The sequence below is a fragment of the Cordyceps militaris genome (genome assembly GCF_000225605.1).
Source record: "Cordyceps militaris CM01 unplaced genomic scaffold CCM_S00007, whole genome shotgun sequence".
Taxonomy (NCBI): Eukaryota; Fungi; Ascomycota; class Sordariomycetes; order Hypocreales; family Cordycipitaceae; genus Cordyceps; species Cordyceps militaris.
In genome coordinates, this window is record NW_006271975.1 from 1,083,245 (window position 1) to 1,109,810 (window position 26,566).

General features: G+C 53.6%; 10 protein-coding genes across 10 annotated transcripts; 4 read left to right on the forward strand and 6 right to left on the reverse strand.

Moving 5' to 3' along the window:
• Positions 1-803: 803 nt before the first annotated feature.
• On the reverse strand, positions 804-3,693 carry CCM_08567 (uncharacterized protein; the record flags this gene model as incomplete). The annotated part of the gene is made up of 7 exons (XM_006673704.1): positions 804-1,115; positions 1,612-1,686; positions 2,243-2,326; positions 2,400-2,467; positions 2,560-2,894; positions 3,291-3,399; positions 3,492-3,693. The coding sequence occupies 7 exons, from the start codon at positions 3,691-3,693 to the stop codon at positions 804-806; spliced, it is 1,185 nt and encodes a 394-aa protein (XP_006673767.1).
• A 543-nt stretch (positions 3,694-4,236) lies between these two features.
• CCM_08568 (uncharacterized protein) lies at positions 4,237-5,304 on the reverse strand (the record flags this gene model as incomplete). The annotated part of the gene is made up of 2 exons (XM_006673705.1): positions 4,237-4,483; positions 4,727-5,304. 2 exons carry the CDS (start codon positions 5,302-5,304, stop codon positions 4,237-4,239), a joined length of 825 nt encoding a protein of 274 aa, XP_006673768.1.
• A 593-nt stretch (positions 5,305-5,897) lies between these two features.
• CCM_08569 (uncharacterized protein) lies at positions 5,898-7,303 on the forward strand (the record flags this gene model as incomplete). Its single annotated transcript, XM_006673706.1, has 2 exons — positions 5,898-6,204; positions 6,246-7,303. 2 exons carry the CDS (start codon positions 5,898-5,900, stop codon positions 7,301-7,303), a joined length of 1,365 nt encoding a protein of 454 aa, XP_006673769.1.
• A 197-nt stretch (positions 7,304-7,500) lies between these two features.
• Positions 7,501-8,974, reverse strand: CCM_08570 (C6 transcription factor; the record flags this gene model as incomplete). Its single annotated transcript, XM_006673707.1, has 2 exons — positions 7,501-8,532; positions 8,819-8,974. 2 exons carry the CDS (start codon positions 8,972-8,974, stop codon positions 7,501-7,503), a joined length of 1,188 nt encoding a protein of 395 aa, XP_006673770.1.
• Positions 8,975-10,511: 1,537 nt separating this feature from the next.
• Positions 10,512-11,742, forward strand: CCM_08571 (uncharacterized protein; the record flags this gene model as incomplete). Its single annotated transcript, XM_006673708.1, has 3 exons — positions 10,512-10,639; positions 10,698-11,023; positions 11,072-11,742. 3 exons carry the CDS (start codon positions 10,512-10,514, stop codon positions 11,740-11,742), a joined length of 1,125 nt encoding a protein of 374 aa, XP_006673771.1.
• Positions 11,743-13,504: 1,762 nt separating this feature from the next.
• Positions 13,505-15,152, forward strand: CCM_08572 (bicyclomycin resistance protein, putative; the record flags this gene model as incomplete). Its single annotated transcript, XM_006673709.1, has 3 exons — positions 13,505-13,713; positions 13,793-14,176; positions 14,252-15,152. 3 exons carry the CDS (start codon positions 13,505-13,507, stop codon positions 15,150-15,152), a joined length of 1,494 nt encoding a protein of 497 aa, XP_006673772.1.
• A 246-nt stretch (positions 15,153-15,398) lies between these two features.
• On the reverse strand, positions 15,399-16,681 carry CCM_08573 (inorganic diphosphatase, putative; the record flags this gene model as incomplete). Its single annotated transcript, XM_006673710.1, has 6 exons — positions 15,399-15,731; positions 15,789-15,850; positions 15,912-15,978; positions 16,038-16,285; positions 16,338-16,497; positions 16,550-16,681. 6 exons carry the CDS (start codon positions 16,679-16,681, stop codon positions 15,399-15,401), a joined length of 1,002 nt encoding a protein of 333 aa, XP_006673773.1.
• A 1,975-nt stretch (positions 16,682-18,656) lies between these two features.
• Positions 18,657-19,616, reverse strand: CCM_08574 (SAM-dependent methyltransferase, putative; the record flags this gene model as incomplete). The annotated part of the gene is made up of 2 exons (XM_006673711.1): positions 18,657-19,294; positions 19,376-19,616. The coding sequence occupies 2 exons, from the start codon at positions 19,614-19,616 to the stop codon at positions 18,657-18,659; spliced, it is 879 nt and encodes a 292-aa protein (XP_006673774.1).
• Positions 19,617-21,747: 2,131 nt separating this feature from the next.
• CCM_08575 (phosphate-repressible Na+/phosphate cotransporter Pho89, putative) lies at positions 21,748-23,537 on the reverse strand (the record flags this gene model as incomplete). Its single annotated transcript, XM_006673712.1, has 2 exons — positions 21,748-22,886; positions 22,943-23,537. The coding sequence occupies 2 exons, from the start codon at positions 23,535-23,537 to the stop codon at positions 21,748-21,750; spliced, it is 1,734 nt and encodes a 577-aa protein (XP_006673775.1).
• A 2,450-nt stretch (positions 23,538-25,987) lies between these two features.
• On the forward strand, positions 25,988-26,410 carry CCM_08576 (FMP21-like protein; the record flags this gene model as incomplete). Its single annotated transcript, XM_006673713.1, has 1 exon — positions 25,988-26,410. One exon carries the CDS (start codon positions 25,988-25,990, stop codon positions 26,408-26,410), a length of 423 nt encoding a protein of 140 aa, XP_006673776.1.
• Between the last annotated feature and the right edge of the window lie 156 nt (positions 26,411-26,566).

The window sequence follows — 26,566 nt, forward strand, 5'->3', positions numbered from 1 at the left end:
ATGGCAATCGTGTTGTTTCTGAACGTTGTCTTAGCTTGTGCAGATCTCTCCGCGCCTTTGCGCCCAGGGAAGACCAGACGAATATGGGGGAGCGCGCGCAGGGAACTCCCAGCCTGTCGTCGAGGCAGGTTGTACCTGTTTTTTTTTATTAACGGTCCCTTCTCCGCAAAACGCTGCTAGCTTCACGAGTTATTACCGCCTTGTCAGTACCAGATGCCTGGGACCAATGTCTTTCCCCTCCCTTGAGGATGGGGATGCTGGTTATTTGGAGCTTGCGCAAGACAATGGCCGTGGCTGCCAAGAGGTCAATAAGATGACGGCGTGACTTGGGTACTGTAGCTTTGAAAAGTGGTTTCTGCGCAACAAGACGGTCGGTATCGCCAAGCCCACAGTGCTTTGATGTCACTGGTTACACCGCCCTGGCGAGACCTGTCAGTTCTCAGAATAGAAATCTCAGGCCTGGAAATAACTCATCACAAAAATCTCTACAGGCGAACCAGCTCCCCCAGTATCCTCGACCTGGTGGAGAGAACAAGAGCGAATCGCAGGCAACACAGACCAGGGGGGGTTTCCGACACCAATCTCGCAAATAAGGCACGCCACCCAATCTTCTGGGACAAGCTATCTGTCCAAGGTTTTGAGAAAAGAGAGTGCCCATCGCCGGGTTGGCTAACTCGTCTCGGCCGTGTGGTGCTCCTTCATTCCTGTTGCTTTCTTTTTTTCCCGCATCCTGTTGGGGTCGCTTTTCTCCACCAACCGCATAAAAGTCTAATAATATATCCACACGGAACCGCCTCTCTGGTTCATTCAAGGGTCAACCAGCTGGGGTGGCCCAGAGGGGCGGGTCGGTGGGCGGCGGCGCGGTAGAAGACGCGACAAGAGACAACAACGCTGGCCTGTGTCATCGTTGGACTTTTGGGAGACGAATCAGGAAATTCACAGAGATTTTGAGAAACAAAGACTGCAAGTTTGCTAGGGCAGGGCAAATCGAACCCGATCCAGGTTTTTGGTCCGGTCGGTCCGGATCGTAGCGTGGGCTCGTGGGCCTTTTCAATTTCGATCCACGGGGCGTGAAGAAAACGCACCCCCGGACGACGACGACAAGCTCCCTCGCGCTATCCGTTTTTGACTGCTTTACGATCTGGTGCAAATGCCAGCCTCAATGTCACCATGCGGATGTGGTTGGCGCGCAGCGAGGTTCCGAGATGGCCACTCACTGGTCGATTGCATCACATGTTCGCGAAATTGTGCTGTTCCAGCCAAAGGGACTCGTCATATCTAGATATGAGGGAAGCGGCGAACCCCAGAAGGCCCAGGCCGTTTCTCTTGTCTCAGTTGCATGTCGCATCAAAACTCGACCTTCACCGCACCAGCAGCAACGGAGATGTCATCAACGGGCATGGTTGCACGTGGACGTTGAGTCAACCTTCGCGTGTCACTTTGCGCTGTCTTTGCCTCTTGAAACTTCTTGGTTATTGAGAAACTCAGCCAGGCGGCCAAACTCCTGATACACGCCCACCATGACAAATGAGATGTTCGAGTACATGTCTTCTCGGCAGATTGATAAACGAGTGACAAATTACTCCGTAGTTGCCGGCAATTATATCCCACAGTCACCTTGAAACTTTGCGAGGGATCGGAGTGTACAAAGCACTCGCTGGGGCCGTCCCGAGCAGGTGGCTCCGACTAGATGTCATCGGAGTTTGCATGTGCTCGCCGATGAAATCGTTCCGGACAATTCTTTGACATGGAACAGGGCGTCAAAACGGCCGGGGATTTCATGCCAGTGGTCAGGGGCCGACCAGAGCCTCGGGCCCCCGACATCTTCATTCCGCAAGCTTGTTACGCCGAAGTTCCGGTCTCGATGCTCCGTTGTCGTTCCATTGATGGACACGGGTCAGGATTACTTCGCCCCGTAGCACAAGTGTTTCTACCAATCAAAAGCAATGCTCTGAACATTCCCGCCGATGGGCTGTGTACGACAACCTGGCTAGTATAGAGCAAGGCTAATAACGATATTGCAGTCGGACATCTCCTCCGTTCCCGTTTTCGGGTTGGAGCTCCCAAGTTTACTGTTACCAATAGCATAGTCTGATAAGTAGCTGGGCACCAGCATGGCCTAGTCGCTTCGTCCTTTGCCCCATATAAGGCGTCTTCGATGTGGGAAGTCGTCGAGCTAGTGAGTAGTCACTGCGGACCAACCAATTTGAAGCGAGCAAGAGAAGGACGGGAAGGGCCGAACCTCTTCGCACTTGTCAAGGCGCTGCCACGATAAGGGACTCATCGCATTTGGAGACCATCTCGTGTCCTCGACACAAGCCACACACTGGGAATATGAGGAAAGACGTTTCGTTCCGTCTTTTCGTTCCCCACTTTGGATAACTAGAAAAGGCACAGACAGGCGCCAACAAGACCTGCAGCGAGTTCTCCTTCCCAGCGACGCTAATGCAGATTGGCACCAAAGACTCTGAAGAGGAGGGGGGGTGAGAGAATTCGCCCATGAAACGAGGACAATTAACTCATCACGATAAATAATAGAGGGTAGTTGTATGTACCTGCCTTCGATCCACTGCGGGCGCCGCTGCTGATCAAGGTCAGAAACTGGCATGATGCCGTGAGTGGAAGTCTCTGTCTGGTCACATTGTGCGTCGTGGGCCCTTCCTGTTGATGCAACAGCGCCCATTCCCGATACGGGAGCAAAGGCGAGAAAAGGCAACGGAACCGTTGTTTTCCGATAAGTTCTGTTCTGTCTTTCATCAAACCTCCACAGAGGCGTTGCTTGAGGTATGAGTCCCCACATGATTTCTCCTGAGGCCGCAGGACCGATAAACCATGTGACTAGAAGACAGGGTCTCATCACGTCCGTCGCAGCAAGATACAAGGACACGTCTTTTCTGAGATATTTAGTCAGAGGCGAAACTGTTCACGGTCTTGTTCGTCAAGTACTCAGACAAGTCAAACGCCCAAGAACCCCGGACGTGCAGGTGGTACCCCCGGCCACTCTACTCCTCTGAGTTGTCTAGTTATGCAGGAACATGTTAGAGGGAAAAAAGAGGCTCTCGGCCCCTCCTCATCGTGCATGAGATTTTCATGCAATCTGCACAGACCTTTTTGGCAAACCCAACGTCGGTTAGCCGTTTTCTTCTGTTCCGACGTTGAACGCCTCGCGGAACACGGTTGCGGGCGCGCAGCTGTCTCAGTGTTTAAACAGCCATAGGAACTTTTTTTCGAGACCAGGATATGAACACGTACATCATTGTACCTTTAGGCAGCAGCATTCGGTGCGACACATTTTCGTTGTTTTGGCAGAGGCCCAGATGCCGTCATCAGCCGCGCTTGTGTTGCCCCATTGTAGCTCGTCTCGCGCCTTTTTGCCTTTCAAAATCATGCCATGTTTCTCTGGGCTAGCGTCGGCGTACAAAACCATATGCGAACAACCAAGGACCGAGGCAACGAGTGTTTTCGTTCTGGCCGCGGTAATTAATATTCACGGTTCTCGGAGGCGGCACACCGAGCTACTGCCAAGCCTTCCTGCCGGCCGGCGATCATCTTGGTGTAATGAAGGACCAACAGTCGTTGCCTTGATAGGCGGGTACACCGCTTGCGCCCTGACCAGAGCGCTGTCCAGATATAGAAGCCGCGGGCGGTCTGGATGTCAGTTGCAGCCCTGCAGTCTGCAGGTTCCGTATGCATCGTGATGAGGAAACGGTCGCAGATCAGCATCGGCGGCGCTTGACATGCTGATTCTCAAAAGGCAAACATGCAAGGGTCAATTTCGTTGCAGGTACAGAGGCCACCGCAGTAGGGCTGACACACTCACTACTCACTCACAGTGCTGTGATTCCAAATTCGGTATTCCGTGGCTCGAACCATTATCGATGAAAGCCACTTTGTCTCAGGCCGGGTCTCGAATCTGCCACGAACCTGTGCGGATGTTTGTGTTACGTGACGCCTCATTTCCTGCCAATCTTCAAGCAAGGAGTTATCCACGGATGTGCAACTAGTAACAAGTGGGCTGGTCCAAATTGGCCGAGCCGACCAATATCCTCGTTTTTTTCCGCGACCATCCAATTCCCGGCAAACCGGAAACCACGTCAAAGCCCTGAGTCGTGGAGGACAGGAAAACTTTTATTAATACGAGCAGCATTGTTGGTTGCAGTCGACAGCAATTTGCCGGGCGCCCTTGTATGACCAGTACATCGTTTGCCCATGTATCCGTGCCCCATTGCCGAGCCCCTACTGCGTCTTCTTGTTGCCCGTCGCTTCGCCACTACCAGACACCACCATGCCGTTTGGGAGTACCGTTTCCGTCTTGCGAACATGGGCCAGGAGGAACGGGTATGCAATGTCGCAGGCAAACGTGGGCACCATGATGATGTACGAGAGAGGGTGGAAAATGAAGCCATGTGGCTCAGGCCAGTACCACCAGAGCAGACCGCAGGTTACCGGTAGTCCCATGAGAGAACCTGCGAAACGGCAGAACCTAGAAAATAGGTAATAGGTTAGCCATGTTAATACCTTATCAGGCTTTGGTAAGCAAATGTCGCCTGATTAGCTCGGGGCGTTTTCCTTCACATATTGATACCCGATACCCTGCCCGTTGGCTGGCACGATATCCAAAACTGAGACCGCCTCCTATACACAGTGTGAATGTGGCTTTGATCGAGACACGCCCTTGCCGGAGCGTACCAGTCGGGTTGGGAAGGATTCCGAAGGAGCAACTTACCAGATTCCGTAACTCTGGCCGCCAGAGTGTCCCCGACTCAGCACCATCGCCACGCAAGAGACGCTCAGCACCATCTGCGCCACGCCGGCCGACCACCAGGCCAGCTCCGTGGTATCCCTGGCCTCGAGGCCGAACCACGGCTTGCCATCCTTGTTGCCGTGGCCCCGGTGCGGCACGGCAAGCCACCACTGCGCAAAGACGTAGTTGGCAGCGAGTCCGGCGGCAAATATGAGAGCGAGCAAGCGCCCAACGTGACGCGCCACCAGCGGCGAAGCGGCAAACGAGTGCCTGGCCTGCTTGATGGTGGCGTGCAGAACGGGCATGTCAAACAGCAGCCAGAGCACGAAGCCGGCGCGCTCAATCGGCATCTCGGTCACGTACACGGCAAAAACGACCTCCCAGGAGAGATTGAGTCCGAGCGCGAGAAGTGGCATCGGCGTCGCGTGTGTCTGAAGCGCGCGCCGCGCCATGAGGACGTAGCACAGGAGCCAGAACCCGACACCAGCGCTGAGGCAGAGCGTCGACACGGGGATGAGCCACTGCGGGGCTGAAAGGGGTGGGATATCGGATGATCCCATTTTGTAAAATTGGGTTGCGATGGGAGGAGTGTTCCTTGACGCGTCTGGTGTTCTGTTTCGTTCAAAAGCCTTGTTCTCCCGAAGGGAGTGGTCGGTGAGATGGTGGCGTGATGTCGTTTCGACTCGTTCGTTCGAAGTGCAAGAAATCGGCAACAGCCCTGAAGACTTTCGCTGTCTAATTCCAGGCCTAGGTATGTATCTTCTTTATGTAGTGGACGATGGACTTGCTCCCTCGTTGAGCTGATGAGTCGATGGTTGGGTTTGCTGAAGGATGGAGTCACCAAACTCAGACATCGATCACCCCTGCAGGGTAGCGGCTGCACTGTCACACGGCCGAGGCTTGTCGCGCTGCTTTCCGCTGTTCCGCATATTACATCCCAGTGCGGTTGGTGTTAAATAGCATCAATATGAAATTTCCAAGTTTGACGGCGAACGTGTTCATACTACTTTTGGGAGGTAGTAGTCAGTAAACTATTACGAGGTGGATGGCCAGCTAGCCTATTGGCATTGGGCACGAAATTATGAACCAACTAGCCTGAACAGCTTGGTGGTGCTTTCCCCGCCATCGCTTCAACAACAAACATCAAGCCAAGATGACTTCGGACCCGTCATTCGACGACCCCAGGTATAGCCGGGAATTTCACCTCCCGGGAAACACTATTCAAGACCGATCAGAAAGGCTTAAGATTACGTATGCCGATTATGGGTATCGCAACGAGGAGAACCCCGAGGAGGAGAATGTCTTTCTCTTCTTCCCTCCTCTACTAGGCAGCCGCTGGATGCACATAGCCAAAGACGACATCGCCAAAAAGCACAAAATTCGCATCATCAACGTCGAGAGGCCCGGGTATGGCGGTACGGACGAGGTTCAAGTGCAGGATCGGCTCCAAGTTTGGCAGGGTAAGTTTGCGCGCCCCCCAACTCGACAAACGTCGGCTAAGACATGCAAACGCGTGGTGTAGCTGCCATACCCGCGCTCCTGGCCCATTTGCACATCAAGCACGTCTCCGTCGGCTGCCACAGCGCCGGAACCGTCTACGCGCTCGACTTTATCCTGCACCACCCCTCGTTTCTGCACCCGCAGCGGCCCTACCTCGCCATCGCCGGCCCCTGGATCCCCCCGGCGCAGTCGGGTGTTATTTCCATGCGCATCGCCCAGAGCCTGCCCGCGGCCGTCATCGGCCGTTCCGAGACCCTGGCGCGCTTCATGAAGAGCACAGTTAACCCGGCCCTGGGCGCCGGCGCCTCGGCCGTGTCCAGCCTCGTTGGCGTCGTCGCCCGCACCATTGGCGCGTCCTCCTCGGTGGCCCCGGCCTCGGCGCTCGAGACGGACGGCGAGAGGGAGATGCGCCTGCGGCCGTCGCTCATGTCCAAGGCGTACAGCGAGAACCTGCAGGGCATGGGCGTCGACGCCGTCCTCATGATGCACAAGGGGTCGGACGACGCCGCCGCAGGATGGAGCGACTGGGGCGGCTATGAGGCGTACGTGCCGCGGTTGGTAGAGGCGCTGCGCGCGGCTGGGCGGACGCTCACCGTTGACGCTTTTCACGCCGAGAATGACTCCATGGTGGGCGACTACGGCGAGCAGGGCCCGACGTGGTTCGACAGCTGCTGGGCGGCGGACCGCTGCGGAGACGGCGTGATTGCGTACAATGCGGCTGAAGTTGAGGGGGCCGATCACGACTTGGTGTGGAGTATAAAGCTTGGAGTTCCGGAAAAGGTATTTTCGAAAATGAGTCGCAGTGATAGACACGACAAGCACCTGCCAGATAATACGGTTGCTGAACCGGAGAATCCGATCGTTGAATCAGAGAACCTGATCATCAACTCAGAGAATCCGGTCGGCGAATCAGAGAATCTTCTTGGATCGGATAACTCGACTGTTAAGTTAGAGAATCCGATTGTTGCATCAGAGAATCTGGTCATGGAATCAGAGAATAAGGCTGTTGAATCAGAGAACAAGGTTGTTGAATCAGAGAACAAGGTTGCCGAGAGCTGATGAAGTAAGAGCCTCTATCCGCTGGCCACCCTATCCGTTGGCCAGTCGCAAAGGACAACAATTGTTCTAGTGTGATGTCTCGAAAGTCAGGATCTATGACAGCCAGCAGATAAACGAGAAAGAAGGATATGAAGAGTCACTATTATATATATCCGAAAATCGTGTTGGATACTGTCGATACTGGTGCCATGGTACTTTTAGTCGCAAATCTCGATGAACTCGGGTTTGTGCAAGTCTTTTGTTCCAGGCTCTGGTGGTTGCTGTGTAGCACCTTCAAGATCAACCATGAGCTGCCTCCACATCAAACCCTCTGCACCAGGCCCCCGTCGTACCTTGCGCTTATCCAGCCAGATGCAGATGGCACGGTAGTCCCTCCTGGCTCTCGCACTGAGCCACCATATCTGGTCAAATCGACACAACAGCCCCAGCCAGTATCCCAGGAGCCACATGGCGGGCTCACTATCGTGCTCGAGCAGAGAGCGGAACTGGGCGCCAACTTTTCCAAAAAACCCCATGTATAAGAAAAAGGATTCCTGGTTGACGGGAGTAGAGAATAGCTCAGCAAGAATGCGCACGGGTTCGTAGAAGATGTGGTCGGGGTCATCCGAACCGTAGTCGAGCCCACATAGACGAAGCCAATGAGACGGTACTTTGGATAATGACTTTGTATCATTGCCGTGGAATGTATGTTGCTCATCGTCGGAGGCGTTGAATATGTGGCGAAGGATGGAACGCTCGTGAAATTGCTTCGTATTTATGAGCAGAGGAGCAAGACCCATGCTCATCGAGAACCAGGATAGGCGGTCCGGCGCTGTGGTAAAAACCCAAGACAGGGCAGGGTCGTCGTTGTCATCTAGGGTAAAAGACAGTAGATTGAACATCATGGAGGAAATGAGGACGGAATCGGACCCCTCCTGATCGAATGGCTCTCCCAAAGCCTGCTTGAAGCTCCGAATCGCGAGAGACTGCTGGTAGTGCTCCGCGACTCGGCACGCGTATACAGTGTCCGTCGTGGCAGCATTCAAGCCCCCATTGGCCTGGTACATGTGTCGAAGATGACAGGCGGCCACAGCCAGGGTCACATCCAGGAGATACGGGCGGCTCATGCCGAGGCTGACAAGAAGGGCCACTTGTCCGCCTGCGATCTCGAGGCCGGCGGAGGCGTGAAAGTGCTGGTTAATGTGGTGAAGAAGCGAGACGCGCGAGACGCCTCGAGCGGGGGACTTGGACTGCAGACAAGTGTTGGCCAAGGCTATCGAGGATGGTTGGCTAAAGGCGAACGGCGGGGTGTAGGGAGTAATGGCAGCAGTCGCGCGATGCCCTCTTTGTAAGGATGAATATTTTCGCGCCGAGTTGCTTTTGTCTAATACAGAGTATTGGCATGCTGCGTTGCACCGAAGACATCTTGCGCATGAGGGTTTGCCTTCATCGCACTGCAAGGTTCCTGAATTGCATCAGTTGGTGGTCTCGGCGCGGGGAGGCCGGGAGAGGATCGGGGGAAAGATCAACACGGACCTTGATTCTGCTCAGTTTGCAGCCCAAGCAGCCGCCCCGCGACTTGCGATGTGACTTGCGGGTGATGTATTTACGAGCCTGCGCTTCCTGATGGGGCTGAAAGGAGAGAACCTGGTAGGCCGGCTCCGTCTTGCTGGTGCTCACTGCAGGGGACATTGTTGCATCGCCGGCTTGAGGGTGCTGTGTCCGAATGCGGGAAACGAGGTAAAAGGGAATAGAGCTTTTATATGGTGAGGGACATTGCAAAGTATTGGGAAACGTCATCTTCGCGGTCGCATTCATCGGACTAGTGCGGCTGGGAAATGGCGGAACTCGGCGGACGTTGGCGGCGCACATCTCGTTTTCCCTTTTGGGACATGATGAACAGGGCTGGCTACATAGAGGCAGAGAAGTGGGTAGATAATGTAGGCGGTATAATTCCACTTCTCCATACTCGAGTCTAAAATTCCACTCTCCATACTCGAGTCTGAAACCTGTCGATTCGCTTCACCTCATTCTATTCTCGGAATGACGTTGACGGCGAACTTGATCGTGGGCGCCATAGCAAACGAGGAACTCTACACATCCAAGCGACAACAAGATGCCGGTCGACTTCCCTGCCCTCGTGCGTCGTATGCCGCCCGGAGCGAGTCAGGATTAGGTACCATATCGTCTCTCCAAGCCCGCTACCATCCAGCGGTGCCGGCTCGCGTGGAACCGGACGTGTTTGCATGCCCGGTCTAGCAAATGCGCTGCGTGGTCGCACTCCATCGGCGGCGCATGGACAAGACATCCCATGTAAACCAATGACGTATTGGGATTCGGCGTATATGTACTGACGCGGCGTGCTGCAGACAAGGTACTTTTACGCGAATCAGAGCAACACCCCAATGAATCATCCCGTGCTTGCGCTGGCGCACCAGGACCAGATTATCGATTTCCCGCATAAAATAAATATTGATTGGTCGTGGTATGGAAGCGGCAGAAACTTGTGCAACATCACCGGCGCCGCCTTGATTCACACCACGCTTCCAGAGGATTTGCAAGACCGCTGTCCCCTCATCAATTCAATCGTGCTAGACGAGCAGAATAGGACATATCTGGATCCGACAGTGATAATCCATTGATCGAACGCAAGGCCAATTCCTGGTCTTCAGGAGAGGAGGGAGAGTCTGACTCAGCATACCAGAGCTGCTGTGCAAACGGCGGCTTTGCGGCGCTCTAGGTTGCACAGTTTCGTATTTCATCTTTGCAATCCAATCACTGCAGCTCGTCAAACCTTCCCACCGCGCTCGAAAGGTATCAAAATGTTTGTTGAGAAACGCCCAAAGGACCGACCGTGTTTCTCCCTGCCTGCGAGTCTGCCCGCCTCCGAGACGTGATCCGCTCCAGAAATGCAAACAGGGGATACAACATCTCCGTCGAGGTACAAACAAGACCAATATTTACATGTCGTGATATGTATTCTGATAAAACGAGGTGGCACTTGGTTGCTCAGCATACGCGCTCGCCTCCTCCTTCTCAAGTTGTGGTGAACAGCTTGGTCTTGGCATGCGTTTCTGTTTGCTCCGGACCTTGCGGCTTCGTATCACCAACAGCTCCGGATTTTCCAATAAATACCTCTGAGAGCTCCTCCATTTTCGAATTTTCTTTCTCATCCTTTGGCATCCTCAGCAACCTCCTCTATTCTTCAGAAATATTCGAAATCGATACAATGATTGCTACTCGTGCCTACGGACTGCGTCGTCTCGGGTGGGCGGCAGCGACTGCCACAATTCTTTTCCTATTATTCACGCTCGCCCACCATCGACTGACCAGCCCAGACACTCTCGTCGGACCAAGGTAAGATACAGAAACTGGTACCTCGTTCAATTCCCAATGGATGCTAACGCTGGCGCAGCCACGAACCAGCGACACCACACCAGGTCGCCTTCAACACCGCCACGGAAACCTCAAAGCCCTGGATAGACTTTTACTTCCAGAGGGTGCAGAACCCTTCAGTATTACCCGACACCCCTAAATACTCTCTCTTTGGGGCACTGGAGTGGCGTCTGTCTGAGGATATCGCATGGCATGCTAAGCTCGGCAACGACCTTTGCATAATCGACTTTGACGACAGAGCCTTTAATGCCTCTGGTCAAATATTTGGGCCGCACGTCATGAGCTGGGAGAATGCAGAGTCTGTGCATGGACTGTCCCTCGGGTTCCTGAACCACTGGCTATATAGTAAGTTGCTCGCTTTTGTACTTGAACACGGGCTCACATGATGAACAGGTAAGATACACGGATACAAGTACTACTATATAGCAGCGGATAGCTATACGGACCGTCGCACTTCCTGGAAGAAACCGGCCATTATTTCGAAACTCTTGGCAAAGCATCGCGCGTGCATCTACATGGACTCCGATGCGCTGTTCAGAAACCTGGACTTGCCGTTCGAATGGCTGATGAACTACTGGAAAATCAGCCCGGCCTCCAACTCGCTCGCTCTCGCCTTTGACCCAAAGCACGAGTGGAACCAAGACGAGTTTGGAAAGGAATATCTCAACACGGGTTTTCTTGTGGCACAAAATAACCCAAGAACCTTTGAGATACTCGATGCCTGGGAGGACTGCCCCAACGATGGCGGCCGCTATCCCAACTGCACCAAGTTCAGGACAAACGATCCTGGCCGGCCAACAGATCAGGGCGGTTTCGGCACCTATGTTCGTTACGATTTCGCCGACGACATTCGGGAGCTGCCCTGCGACGAGGCAAACGGATTCCCCGAGGCCCATGCCGGGTGCGATGGCACATTTATCCGCCACCTATGGACCGGAAAGGATGGTCTCCTCAAGGTCTTTGCGGGAGGCCAGATGCCCGGTCCGTACCTGGAGTATTTCCACGAGGAATACCTGGCGACCAAGGCAGAGTTTCACATGAATGAAACTGTGCTGATGGGTTAGGGCCGCGACGCGGGGGCGGGGTGCTGGGCAAATGCGTGTAGGTCTGGTAGGTATACAGTAACATTCACTAGGTATCATGTGCAGGCTATCCTTGCAATTTAACTTGATGATTTCTTTCCTTGCCGATGCTGCCATCTTGACTGTGCACGTGTAGAGTCTCTGGTATAATTGCCAGCAGTGGCTGCCGCCATTACCGTCTTGCCCGCTACAATGGCGCTGTATAGTAATTGTGCCACTGTACTATTGCATAATTAATTCAAGGCATGTCGATTCTGGCTGATTTTAGGGCCCGGTCTGACTGATACTTGATCGTCCCGCCGTGTAAACGCGGTCACGCTTAAGAAGTTGACAGAGGCTTTTTGTGTTTTGGAGATGACTGTGCTTTGAACCAGTACTTTCCTGCGGGATGTTGAATTGCAGTGACAGTAAGCAATGTCGTGTCGGCGTTCTATGGACTCAATAATATCATCCTGCAAACATAGCAAATGGCACCCATACTTAACACATAGTCGTACCTCTGCGTTTGTCCATCTGGTCTTGCCTGTTGGCAGCCGACGCACGACAAACGAGACTAGAAAATAGCCTTCAAGAGATGGGAATGGGCCCCTTTTTATTCGTACGAGAGATCAGGGTTTTTGCACTATTTTTATGTGGCGGCATCGTGGTAATGCTAGGACAGAGACTCTTGGATCAGTTTGTTCGATTCCTTTTTTCCCAACAACCTAGACGCGCCAATGCTGGTTCGCCCCCAGGGGCAAGTCCCCGACACCAAAATGGCATGGCATTCCGAGACCGCATTTTCTGCTTAGGGATAAGTAGCTGGCCAAATAGGTGCGCGGGAACTTTTCCCGTCTGAACTGAAACTTTGCCCGTCTGCATGTCTGAGACTCTCGACTTCTCTTCTCTCCTTCCGAGGGCGACATCCGGTTATCTGCGGCCGCGCTGTCCGTCCTCCCCGAGGGAAAAACGGTCCGTCGGGAAGAGACTCAGCCTAGAAATTTCGGAAGACGCCGCACAATCTGCATGCATTTGTAAATGCGTTTGTCTTTTGCGAAGCATGTATAAAAGAGATTTGCTCTTGGCTGCTCAGCTTCCTGGTTCCGGCCCCAGAATCCTTCCAACTTCCGAAAACTAAGACACCACGTCTACGGATACTAGGACCTGGGAAATAACTATGCAGTTTGTATTGGTTTGTAACAACGACGAAGCCGCGGTCAAATTTGTCGACGGTGATTCCTTCATGGCCCCCCCCCGGGCTGTTGTCTCGTAGATCAGTAATCCTCCCTGACAAACCAAGCATGTCGTGTCTCAAAAGCCCGCATATGGCCGCTATGAGCCGCTATAATTCCGCCTAGCGCCCCAAACTCACCAGCAATTTGTAAGCCTGTCCCGGTCTCGGTAAAGAAGCTAAGTCGGCCTAGTGGTGCGGACGGCCCAAGGCCCCGGGCGGGGGGAGGAAACAAGAACAGCTTTCTAGAATGGTTATATAAATATAAAGGCCCAGCTCCCCTACTCCGTAGTTTGATGTTACCTAGCATTTGAAGCATCTACCCCGGAAACACTCTTGTTGGTGTGTACATTGATGGAGAAGGACGCCCTCTTCATCCGGCAAATCAAGGAAGTTTGACCAGATCGGCTTGGAGCTTTTTACCAACAGCAAGTCTTTGAGCAAAATCTTATAAAGGCAGTATAACACGTGAGCCAGACTATTTTTCGGCTATCGCTGCCAAAGCGGAACTGGAGAGCCGAGCACGGAAAAAAAATGTCGACAGCGGCAGAGGCGGCCGACCCGGAAACCGGCGCGCCTCCGGTGGCCGACCATGACGCCCCCTCCGACACCAGCGAGAAGCAGCAGCAGGACCCGGCCCTGTCCTTGCTAGACTGGGACCGAGACGCGCAGAACCCAATGAACTGGCCCGGCTGGAAAAAGGCGCATCTCATGGTCATGCTGTCCTCTTTTGGCTTTGTCTCGTATGTTCCCTCCCCCCTGGGGATTTTTATGTAAACTCCAAACATAGCCAAAAGCTCACATATACTAACCCTCTCGCAGATCTGCCGGAACATCCATCATCAGCCCCGCGACGCAGGCCATTGCCGACGAGTTCCGCGTCACGCGCGTCGTCGCGCTGCTCCCGCTCTCGCTGTACTGCTTCGCGCTCGGCTTCGGGCCTGTCCTCGGAGGCCCGCTGTCCGAGACCATGGGCCGGCGGCCCGTCTACATCGGCACCAGCGTGCTCGGCGCCCTCTTCACGCTCGCCGCCGGCCTGACGCACAGCTTCGGCGCCCTGTGCTTCTTCCGCTTCGCGGCCGGCTTTTGCTGGGCGCCCGCGCTGGCGACCGGCTCCGGGTCCATTGTCGAGACGTTTGCGCCAAAGAGCCGCGGGCCGATGATTGCGGTCTATGTGCTCATGCCGTTTCTCGGTCCGGGTTTTGCGTATGTTCCTTTTTTCTTCTTTTTTTCTTTGTCCTTTGCCTAGGTTCCGAGTTTGCTAACTTGCCCGATATATAGTCCCATTCTTGGATCGTTTGCCGTCAGTCGCCAGAATTGGCGCTGGACGCAGTGGATTCTGCTCTTCTTTGCCGCCTTTACCCTGCTCTTCACGCTCACGACGTGGGAGACGTTTCCCGCCCTGCTGAAGCGCCGAATCGCGAAGCAACGGGGCCATGCGGTGCCGCCGCGGCCCCCCGTTCGGCAGCGCATCACGGCGTTCCTCCAGACCGGGCTGATACGGCCCGTGCACATGCTCTTCACCGAGCCCATCACCGGGTTCCTCTGCCTGTACGTGGCGGTCAACTTTGGCATCCTCTTCAGCTTCTTCGCCGGGCTGTCGTACACGTTTGGCCGCGTGTACCACTTCAGCACGGAGCAGTCGGGCCTCGTGTTCCTGTCCGTCGCCGTCGGCTGCCTGCTCGGGCTGGCCACGATCCTGCTCTGCGACGCGACCCTGTACCGCGCGCAGGCGCGCCGCTTCCCGCCCGGCAGGGTCCCGCCGGAGCACCGCCTCTACCCCGCCATGGTGGGCAGCCTCGGCCTCCCCGTCGGCCTGTTCTGGTACGCCTGGACGGCGACGAGCGCCGTCTCGTGGGCGAGCCCGGCCGTCGCCATCCTGCCGTTTGCCTGGGGTAACCTCTGCATCTTCGTTGCTGCGATGCAGTACGGCGCCGACACATACCACGGCAGCGTGGTGGCCAGTCAGGCCAGCGCCAACAGTCTGGCGCGGTATGCGTTTGCGGGCGCCTTTCCGCTCTTCATCGTGCAAATGTACGACAAGCTCGGCGTGAACTGGGCTGTCAGTCTCTTTGCGTTTGTGACGGTTGCGCTTCTTCCCATTCCTTGGGTTCTGTTCAAGTATGGTCCCCGCATTCGCGCCCTGAGCAAATACCAAACGGTCCAGTACGAGAATCTGTAGCCCTTACTTGCATATATCGGCGTTTCATTTGCATTTATTGAAGATTTCGCGCATTGGGTAATGATTTGCATGGTGGAGCATATTGATGTTCGGATTCTAGACAACGAAGAAGCAAGCTGGGGTGATGTTCTGCATTAATATATATAAGCAATTATTTTCTCAGTCAGATTAGTCTTTGACTGGTTCTATTTACGTGTTTTTCCTATTGCCGCATAAAATCCATCAGTTTTGCGGTATGAAACCGCCTTACTCCTCAATCACCTGTCCTGGAGTGATATTGAAGTCCTTGTCGAGATAATACCAGCGATCGTATTGGGCAGGACGCTTCGCCGGAGGCAGAATATTGCTCTTCGCTGGGAGCTTGAACTTGGCGGTAGTGTTGCTCGCGTCAACGAATGTCTTGCACCAACGAGGGTTGGATGTCTGGTCGCGGTTGATCTTGTCCTTTTGAGTCTTGCCGCGCATTAGTTTGAGCCAAAAATCATGGCTTTCGCCGATAGTGGAAAGCATGGTGGCTGGATCTTGGAATTTGCCACCATAGATGAAGTTTTTCCCAGAGCCTTTGATGACCTTGTAGTACTGCAACGGGGGTTAAAACAAGGCAATTGAGTAGAGAAAAGCAGCTTGGAGACTTACAATGAACCAGTCATAAAATGTCTGTTTGCTGCCAGGGCGGAGCACCTCCAAATCATCAACATCTGGGCAACGAGTTAGTGACACCTAAGCGGAAAAGTAGGAATCGCCGAAACAAAAACGTACTGTTGACCATGGAAGCAATGGGGTCCTTGATATCAATGGCAAGGACTTTCCAGTCGGTCGTGTTTTCCTGGTGGTTGATCGCATAAGCATCGAAAAAGTCTTTCGGTAATTCCGAGTGAGACTTACATCAATCATCGCCAGTCCACCCAAGACCTTGACCTGCTTCAGCTGTCCGACGTACGGAGGCTCCAGCGAGCTGACATCAAAGACATCCATCGGGTCATTGTCACCAATATAGCCGGTAAAGTTGTGGATGACGGTGGAGTCCTCCCAGGTCTGGGGGATGGAGCCATAGTTGAACGGGTAGGTCTTTTGGGGCCAGACACTGAAGACAAATCGAGGCCTGTTCTTCTTGTCGTCATGGAAGATGGGATCTTGACAGCTATCAGTGTACGCTCATGTGTAGGCATGGTATGATTGACTTACTCAACGGCTCATTTCGCTTGGTCTCAATCTTGGCATCGGTCCACCGGGGAATCTCAACATACATGTTGATAATGTTGGAGACATTTCCTTGCGGGAAGAGGGGGATGTCGTGCCAGAACGAAATCGGATTGCCGTCTTGCTCCAGCCAAACGCGCCAGTCCTGTTCTTTGGTTGGCATCTCTCAGAGTCCATGATCTTACTGAGGAACATACCAGGGTGTTGCGCGCGCCAACTTCCCGCAGACTCAATGAGCTGGGATCAAATGGCTTGACGTTGGGCTTCGCATCGGCGCCGGCTGCAGCAGCGCTGGCCGCGAGGGAGATCAAGGCCAGAAAGGAGCGCATCTTGATATCGTCACTTTAATGATGACAGAAACAAGAAACAAAAACACTTTGGGACTCGCATGCAAACAAGTATATATTGATAAAGGGCTCATGAGGAGCTATTTGCTTGGCATTGGGGACATCGTCCAGGTCTGTCTCCACCTGCATTGTCGCTCCAGGTTGCACTTGCAGATGCTGCAGATTAGCGTATAGCGAGTCTAGCGAGTATAGCGAGTATAGCGAGTATAGTACTTTTCTCTCACCTATTGACCACGTCATCTGTTCAACAAAGTAGAGGCTGAACGACGAGGTGGAGCGACTCTGGCCAAGCATGGTCAGAATTGAGACTCTTTCGTAGTTACCAGTCTTGACACCGAGCTGTCGGGGACCTGACCGAGCTGAGGTTCTAGGGTTGTTTTTCCCGAGGCGGGGCTTATACCAAAACCTTATAGCTATAGGCTAATAACTTTTTCTAGCTAATCAAATTCTTCAACGTCGACCACGGGGCACTCTCCCCTGGCTACCGCACGTGCTAGGCCGCCTATTCCTTCTAAGAATAGTTAGCCTTTACACTCACACTATAATTATAGCTCCCGAGTCTGTAAGGTACAAAACTAACTTCTTGCTTGGATCGGAAGAGCTACGATAATTGAGAGAGACCCTTCTCTGCAGCTATTCGTCGAGAAATCATGTTGTTCACTCCGATGACGATGCCATAGTACCGTTATGACACAGGCCTAACGAGAATGCGATTGATTCTCGGCGCACTACAGTCCTGACAGCGGTCGTGGTGCCCAAAAGGTCCGATAATCGAGGTTCGATTGAGTGCCATGTTTTGAGATGCAGTAGCCGAGTCAACGTTGTCCGATGCAGAAAGACGCTGGAGGCGCAAGTGATGGGAGAAACGGAAAAGCAGTGTACAGACACAAGGCCAGTGCAAAGCGTCTCTGCGGAAGATGCACCTTTAATAGTCTGAGCCTTGGTAGTATACCACATCTTCCACCACCCTCGCTTCGCGGGTCATCTCGTTGAAAAGCAGACAGGTCCGTCTCCCGTATTCGTGCCAGGAGCTCCAGCCAGTTCAGGCACTCTCTCGCCGACTGCAATAATTCGCGGTCTCGTTGGGGATGGTAATGAGGCAGCTGGCACATGCCAGCCAATCGTTCCTTCATATATCTTTTCCCTTGCATCGCCGGAGTCAAATGTGTAAATTACCACGTCTATCCTCCGGTCCCGACCGCAATGTCACGTCATTAGTGTAATCTTGTATCCGTCTGAGTGCAGCGCCCGGCGTAAATCACCTAGGCTGAGTACCATAAGCATGTGCTTTCGTGCGGTAGCATTTTTGATTGAGCCGTCGGCTGCGAAGGATACCGTGACGCTCAGGCAGAGGTCATTGCAACGGAGAGCAGGAATTGGGCCATTGTCGTGTACAGAGATGAGGCTATGAAGCTAGGCTGCTGCTCGAATATGCGCGCATGGTCGACGACAACCGTCAGCGGCTTGCATATATGGACGATTTCCGAGAACCGGAGCAATGAAGGGAATATATGGTAGTGGCTATCCCGCCTTGTAGTTATTGGAATAATAGAAAATATGCTCATAACGTCAGTATGTCTTTCACTCTGAGAGGTTATTTGCCGATATTTTCTTATACAGAGAAAATACTCTAGAGTTTTCATGAGAAGCTAGAAGCTGTCCCGAAATGGACCAACACACGAAGCTCCCTGTCGGTCGGCCATGGTGGGGCCGAAAGCCGATCATATCTACAGCCCTTGACTGATCGCTGTTGATTGTAAGGTGTGGAGATATAATCCCTTCAGTGTATATCTAAATAGGGAATTCTGGGGCACAAAACGTCTTTGGGTATGCCTACATGTGGTACGAACGCTGTCTTGTCGCACATACTGTCTTGTGCTTGCTAGGACACTCGCGAGCTCGGTGGTTCATTGTGTAAAGCAGCCAAGAACTGGGCTAGGACACACTCGCATCGACATCAAACGAAATTAGCAACCCAGATATCCATGGTCTTGACACCTTTCTGACCCCCTTCTATACCCCCCAAGCTCGCCTCACACGCATCACGTAACGCTAGAACCACTGCACGTTCTCGGCCGTCTTTCACTTGCTCCTCTACTTCCTCTTCAAAGGAGGAATCAAGACAAGCAGACACTTCCCATCGTCCGTCCAACAGTCCTTCTCCAGCTTGCACGCGGGTTTCGCTCTCCAGCTTCCACCCGGCAGCCACGGCCAACTCGGTAAGCCGCTTTGGCCCCAGCACTGTTCGGACGTTGGAGATGCTATTCTCTTTACGGCACTCCAAGGCCGCCTGGGTAAGCGAAGCTAGTACATGAGGTTGGGCAGAGGGGTGCGTCGCTGCTAGCGACCACTCAGCAAGGTGGAGGCGCTTGCTATGCTGCTTAATAGCAGACAAGGTAGACAAAATGAGCGAGGGGGAGGCAAAGTACCAGAGACTGTGTGCAAGCACAGTTGCATCGAAGACTGGGGAGGAGCTAGAAGAGGGTTGTAGAGAAGAGAGGTAGTCCAATGTGGGTTGCTGGACCCAGGTAATCCGGCTACCAAACGGGCCTTGTGAAATGTGGCCTTGTGCTTGACCAAGAGTATACGGGGCACCTGTAGTAGAAGTTAGCTGACTTGTGATGATTCCTATCATCAGGAGGGGCAGTAAAGCTGGAGAAGTGAGCGATGACTTACCATAATCCAGATCTGCCGGATCGACTGCTACCACCTTCCCTCCCTCGCCGACAGCATTGGCAAGGACGGTTGTGCAGTCCCCCTGACCACAGCCTAATTCCAGCACCTTGGCATCAGTGGCAATGTTCCAGTGCTGCAGGAGCGCGAGGCGGTGCAGAGTTTGGGAGTGCTGAATGCCAAAGTGTGCGGGATCGTGCAAGGAGAGGCGGGCGATAGTTGCGGCGTCGGGCGGAGTGGACATGGTGGAATCGAGGAGTGCTATGTACGAGATGTCTTGGATGAAAGGGATTCGACCAGCTCAGTGACAGCAGGTAACAAAGGGGTGTAGATGAGATGGCCTTTCATAATGATGCGTAGAGGTAGCTATGGAAGGAGCAAAGAGGGCAACAAACAACTGTTAAGCCAGGTGAAGCGCACAAACGCACAAAGAAATTAGCCCACAAAAAGCTCGGAATAAGGCTCATTCTATGCCTAATACGGATACTGGTAACTGCTGCTTTCTGTGTAACATGTTACCCCGCTCATGCCCTCCTTCTCACCAGCTCAAAGCCAAAGCTCGGCGCCATATCAATCTGCGGAAAACTAGCATGACACCCCACGCGCTGGCATTTCAACTCCACCACTAGATGTTTATCCCCGCTGGGACAGGCGAACTCTCGTGTTGTACTGTTGGGCCTGCGTGTGAGGTCACCCGTGGTAACGGTACAGTCGGCCCCGGGGGAGGAATCGCAATCCCCCGTTCCACCGAGCCCATACTCGGGTGAGTCCTCAAAGACTGGCGAGCCGACCAGGTGAGCGTGATCGCGTGACCAGCCCCTGTAAGGCGTTGGCCCGGAATACCCACAGGTGTTGCGGAGGAAGGGTCAAGTCAGCTCGTGCTCGGGAAGACGATGAGGGCCGGAACGCACGCCATGGCAGAAAGTAGGTGTTTCCATGTGCGCTCTGCTCGAAGGATGCGTGTGAGTAGGAGAAGTCATCGTACAGGCTTCTTTTCCCCTCGAGCACTCTAGTCCTTGATGAAGGATAGCCGTTCGTGTCGTATGCCTGCTAAGCACTACAACATCATCAGCAACGAATATGCGTTGACCACCGGGAGCAAGGACGGCGCACCTTGACAGCTCCCACCCACTCAGATTTCTCTCTATGCGTCAACGTCCGCCATTCTTTGCGTGTAAGCATCTTGCTGCACTTTTGCGGTTGCACCCCGTCGGCGCACTTCAAGAAATCGAGAGAGGGGGTCGATACAAACGCCCGGTTCGCGGGAAGAATTGCCCAGGTTGCAAGGGAGGATTATCACACCGGCTTGCAAGCGCTAGACGGTAGAGGAGACGCGGAATTTGGAGTTGTGGACATGGTAGTGGGACATCTTTCGCGGGACTGGAGCACAAAGGTGCAAAGGAGAGACATACTTACTCCGCTCTCCAGCAATTACTCCGGCTGGCAGATCTGCTCGGGTTCGATGTAGATCATACGTCAAGGAAGAACATCGATAGCCTGTACGATGAACAGCCGGAGACGTTGCTGAAGTTTACCTATGGTGAGAGTCCCCCCCCTCCGCCTTATTTTGTAGGACTGAGGATGGCTGCTGATGGGACGGGCAGTTACACAGTTCTGGACCGCGACAAAAAGGGGATAAAGCGTCTTTGCCTGCTCAACAGCGAGACTGGTTCGGATGTCGGCTGATGTGGCATAATTCGTGTTGTACTCTTCAAGGCGTGGAAGATCAAGTCGAGGCTTACGCCGTCGCCGAGGCGATGTAAATTCCGGCTAGTTATGCATCGCATTATACCGCTATCGAGATAATATTATGATACCAGAGGCGATAATTGGCTTAGGTGATTCAACTTAAAAATACAGAAAAAAGCTGTTGGCTATTCTTTTATCTGTTGCTTCGTCAGAATTTCCATGGCCGCGCCGTCCAATAGCGCTTCATTGACCGACGCCGCACATGCAGGACAGATGACAACATTTTCCATGCCTTATAATATCGGACTGTCCCACTAATAATAGCTCTTTTAGGTCTTCGGTATGCTTAAAAGCCATGAGCTAGCTGCGGATCCAACCGGGGCTGCGATGCGACCGCACGTGGGCAATAGTCTTCTTGAGAAGTTGTACGTAAGTAAGCAAGGTCAAGCGCCATGGTGGAACTGTGCTGCTGCGGCTGAAATCATGTAGATGATGCGTCTTGGTATTCGGTCGAGGACTCTTGGCATTGTGCTGTCGAATCCGCAACTTGGAATTGGTGCCTGCTACTGCTGCGCGCGAGTGCTTTCGCATGCCACGTAATCTTTGCTTGTAGCGGTATAGTATATCAATAAAATTATAGTGAATATTTACGTTGTCGTCATATGTACTCTAATATGTGTCTATCTTCATAAGCTCCATCTTGGAGCGTTTACAATTAGGCCCATCAAGCATCCCGACATCAGACCTGTCACAGGTACGGTGATCATCCATCCCATATAGATCCATCCCACCAGCTTCGGGTTGATGCAGCGCCAGTCTCCATTTGCCAGCCCAACACCGACCGTGGCGCCCGTGATACACTGCGTCGTAGATACTGGCAGTCGGAGCCTTGTGGCCATGATGACAGTCAGGGCCGTCGCCAGCTCCATGCAGAAGCCACGCGTCGGGGATATGAGCGTCAAGCGATTTCCCAGCGTGCGCATCACGTGGTAACCATAGGTCAGCAAGCCGAGCACAATGGCAACGCCGCCAAGGCACAGCACCCAAATGGGCACGTCGACCTTGTCACTGACCACGCCGTGGGACCAGACATCCAAGGCGGTGGTAAACGGCGCGACGGCGTTGGATACGTCATTTGCGCCGTGTGTAAAGGACGCTGCAGCGGCTGTCAGGATCTGCAATGACGAAAACATGTACTCGGCGCGGTTATCGAAGCGCGGGGCGCGGGAGTGCATGACCTCTAGGTCCCAGCTCAGCACCGCGTTGCGCTTCTGCATGCTAATGACATCCTTTTCGATGCCTCGGAGAAGAATACGATTGATCCGCCAGATGAGAACCGGAAAGCTCCTCCAACTGCCCTGTGGTCGAGGAGGAACGAGGCTGTCGTGGGCAGACGACTGTGGCCGTGACCCTGATTCCTCAGGCAGCTCTTGCGCTGCTGGCGGAAGAAGGACGAACTCGTCGTCCATGTCGGAATTTGGGGGCCCATTCGCCCCATGCATCTGCACTGATCGCAACAGCGTCTCTGATGCGCGGACGTAGGTCAGCTCGTCTGGGGTTAGGTGCCCGCGATAATAGTCTTTGATTTGCGGCTTGACGAAGCTGGTTGGTGTTGGTGGAGGGGCATCGCGTTTGAGCAGGAATGGGCCCAGGAGAGCGTGATACCATCTCAGTGTCCAGTCTTGGCGAATGATGCGCACCCACAGGTACGGCATGACAAAGACACCGTGCAGTAGCGTGCCGCCGCCGGCAGCAACGAAGATGACAATGAGGGTCGTCGCGGTCGTGATGTTGAGGTTACGGACGCCTTTCCAGGCAAGCAACACTGGAACAGTTAGCACTGTGACGGAGGCAGCAACCTTGGCGGGCGAAAGCACCTACTCGAGACAGCTCCAAATGTGAGGAAGGTGAAGAATGGTATGGACCAAAACGCGCGGCGCACCGAGTTGCGATTCATCAATATGAGGCGCTTCGTAATGAAGAAGACCATGGCGCCCAGGACGCCGGCAATGCCTGGCGCAATGACCCAGGCCAGAAAGACTTGGGACGCGCCTTGCCATCCCCAGTTGACCTTGTTAATGCCAACCGAGGCGGTGGCCGTGCCAATCATGCCGCCGATGACGCTGTGCGTGGTAGACACTGGCATCCCATATCGCGTGGCAATGGTTAGGAAGATGGACGAGGCCATGACTGTGCACATCATGGCCAAGAGGAGCACCTGCGGGGAGTCGTCAAAGAGATGCGGATCGACAATCTTGGTGCGCAGCGCATCAGAGACTCTGCCGCCCACCGATACGCTGCCGGCGAACTCGCAAAAGGACGCAATGACCATGGCCTGCTTGAGAGTCAACGACCGCGAGGACACGGAGCTGGCAAACGAATTGGCCACATCGTTGGCGCCAATATTCCAGGCATCTAGGAGCGCGAATATCGCCGTGAGGACGAAGACGTAGTTGTATCTGGAGAGGACGGCCATGTTGGGATAGGCGTTGACCAGACGGACGGTCCCGAGGACCAGCAATGGAGGACAAATTTACCCAGTGAACAAGGCAGGATGGATTGAATGGAGAGGACAGGTTTGATGTGGAAGCTGCGAATACATTTTCGACAAGATGGGATTACCTTGAGGATGGAATTTGTCGAGACATTTGACAGAGGATATCCAAGGTAGGTAGGTAGTCACTCGGTCGCTGGGGAAAGCATGTACATGCGTAGGCGTGCACTGGAGGTGGGTGGTGGCAGGATTAAGAGCTGGCCGATCCAATCGACAATGCAACACTCGAGCGGCCCTAGACTGCCTTAGCCGAGCAGAAAAGCCGTTGATGTCGTTCTGGCCCAAAGGGAGGAGCCCACGGGGAAAGAATCGGCTGCCGCCGCCATGGGAGGTATAACACGGGGCCAAGCCATTTGAGCAGGAAACTGACGCATTTCCTGATATATATGAGGCGGGTCCTGCGGGAGCAGAAAGGGCTTGCGCGTGGGCCGATGATTTTGTCCCAGAATTGTGGTCTTGGTGACTATATTCGTTCCTGGGCGAGGTGATGGTGGGATGTTGTTGACGGTGTGCGTCAATGCGCGATGCTGATTCGACCATGGGAGTGGCATCACGTGCTGGGAGCCAAGCCGGCCGTCTTCAGCTGCGGATCTCCAAGGTAATAGTTACAGACTTGCAGTGCAGAAACGGCTCTTTTCAAAACGAAAACAAGAGGGGTCCCATTCTGGTTCATACATGTCCGTCTTGGCCCAAATTTCCTCATCCAGCAGCCAGAGCATTGAATGGATACAACCGCCGAGCACAATTTGGTCATGCAGCGTGGCGCATGAATAGCTGGGCGCGCCCACGACCTGCATAGAGTAGGAACGCGTGGACGATCGTCGGATTGCGCGGTGCTGACCTGACTGTGAAGAAGCCGGCATTGTTCTGTCGAAGCAGACCGTGTACTACTACACCGACGGATAATAAATACTTGGAGTGCAAGAATTGCTCGAGGAACGCCTGTGGGGAATAAGTTGTCACTGTAGGGTAACACATCGGGGCTGAATCAATTATCAAACCATCTTGAGGATTTTGTCAAACTGCAAGTAATACGGTTCAATCACCATTTGCTGATATTTCCCCGTCTTTTCTCATCGCGTCCGTGTCCTTCTTACCATGGCCAAAATGCTTCTCTTTGGTACTCAGGGTACGTTAGGGCGCTATAAAATCATCGTACGACATTCGAATGCAGCCGAGCAATGCATAGCACACCAGGCGACGAAGCCATGAATATTGCAGCGCATTGGAAAGTTGCTACAAAACTTTAATTGTTGATCGCCCAGGCACCGTCGGGTGCATTGATAGGAGTTGTTGGCCAGCAGTAGAAAAAAAAAAAAGAATAGATAAGCTAGGGACTATGACGGAATTTTTCCCAACTAAGAAAGAGAAAGGAAGCGAGGGAGATGAGTGATAGGAAAAGCATGAACGAGATCGAGAGCAGCCAGGAGAACGGTCACGATAAATCGCCCTGTAGAACTGAGATGTCACTAGAATCTCATCTTGTCTCGCTCCTGACCAGACCGGAGCCCGTTCTGTTTCATGAAGGGTCCAAGTCGCAGCGCTCGTCGCAGGATGGCTAAAATGGCACGTCGGTAACCACTCTTTTAACAAAACTTTCCCGTGTTACAGTAACATGAATCATTGTTCGGTATGCAAATGAACTCTTTTTTTTTCAGCAAAAACTATAGTAGAGGAAACATTTCGTTTATTCATTGCCCTTGGTCCAGGTGTCGCAGTTCGCAGGAATCGTCTGAACTAGGTTTTCGGACAGCCTTGTCACCGCCTCCTCACTCTCGTTCCTCAACTAAGACACTACTTCCTTGTTCAAAAATAGCTGCGTAAGATCATGTCTCACAGCCTTTTCAGTCTTTGCCCCAGGGGGCGGGTAAACCAGCCGTTGGCGCGCCAAAGCACATGGCCGAGCGCCGCATTCCGCCCTCCTCCGCCAATGAGCTCCCGGCAACAATTTAAAAAATTGAACAGACATGCGGCTGTGCTCGTCCAAATCGGTTGAGAGCGTGTCAACTGACCCGTTGCTATTCAAGAAATCATCCCATGCTAGGATGCGTCTTTGCTGTGTGATGTTGTATCGCTCAGTTGTTGCTGTTTGTGATGTGTAGTATTAGGGGGAAAACGACTGCAGAGGTCGAGTCTGAATATAGATACAATTTAAATGCCCTTGAAATTGAATTAAAACAACCCTTATTTAATCAAGATAAACTTACTTCTTCAGTTATTCTCTCATGGCCTTTACTCAACATCAACAAACAGAATGACCGTTACGGCCCCACTCAAGTACTTCCCGAGTCCCGAATCTCGCCGTCGCCGTCGCCACCCAAACCAAACCTCTTCAACATCCTCACCACCACAACAAGCCAACAACCTACACCATGCTCACACGACTCCCCCCCGCCGCGCTTCTCCTCCTCCGCGCCTCCTCCTCCTCCTCGCCGCGCCTCGCCCTTGCCACCTTCGCCGCGCGCCGCCACGCCTCCTCCACCAACTTTGGCACCGCCCCCGCGCCTCCCAAGCTGCCCGCCAAAGAGCAGGCCGAGTTTGAGCGGCTGCAGCGCGCCGCCGCCGTGTCGTCCGCCTTCCAGCCCGATGCTGCGCCCCCAGCCGAGACGAGTAGATCCGTCGCTGCGGCGGACGCCGAGCTCGACACCCGTGGCGGCTTGTACCGTGGCGCCCGGCCCGAGTTTGACGGCGACAGGAACCCGCGCACCGGCGAGGTCGGCGGGCCCAAGAACGAGCCGCTGCGCTGGGGCAGCGCCGGCGACTGGAGCTACAACGGCAAGGTGACGGATTTCTAGTCGCGTGGAAAGAAATGAAAATTCGAGAATCTAGACAACGGTGAAACAAAGGCGCATATGGACTGGGCATCGGAATCGCGACCGTCACGAGGAAATGAGAGACCATACTGTACAACATACTGTTCTTGATGGAGCTGATTTTGACATCGTCAAAGG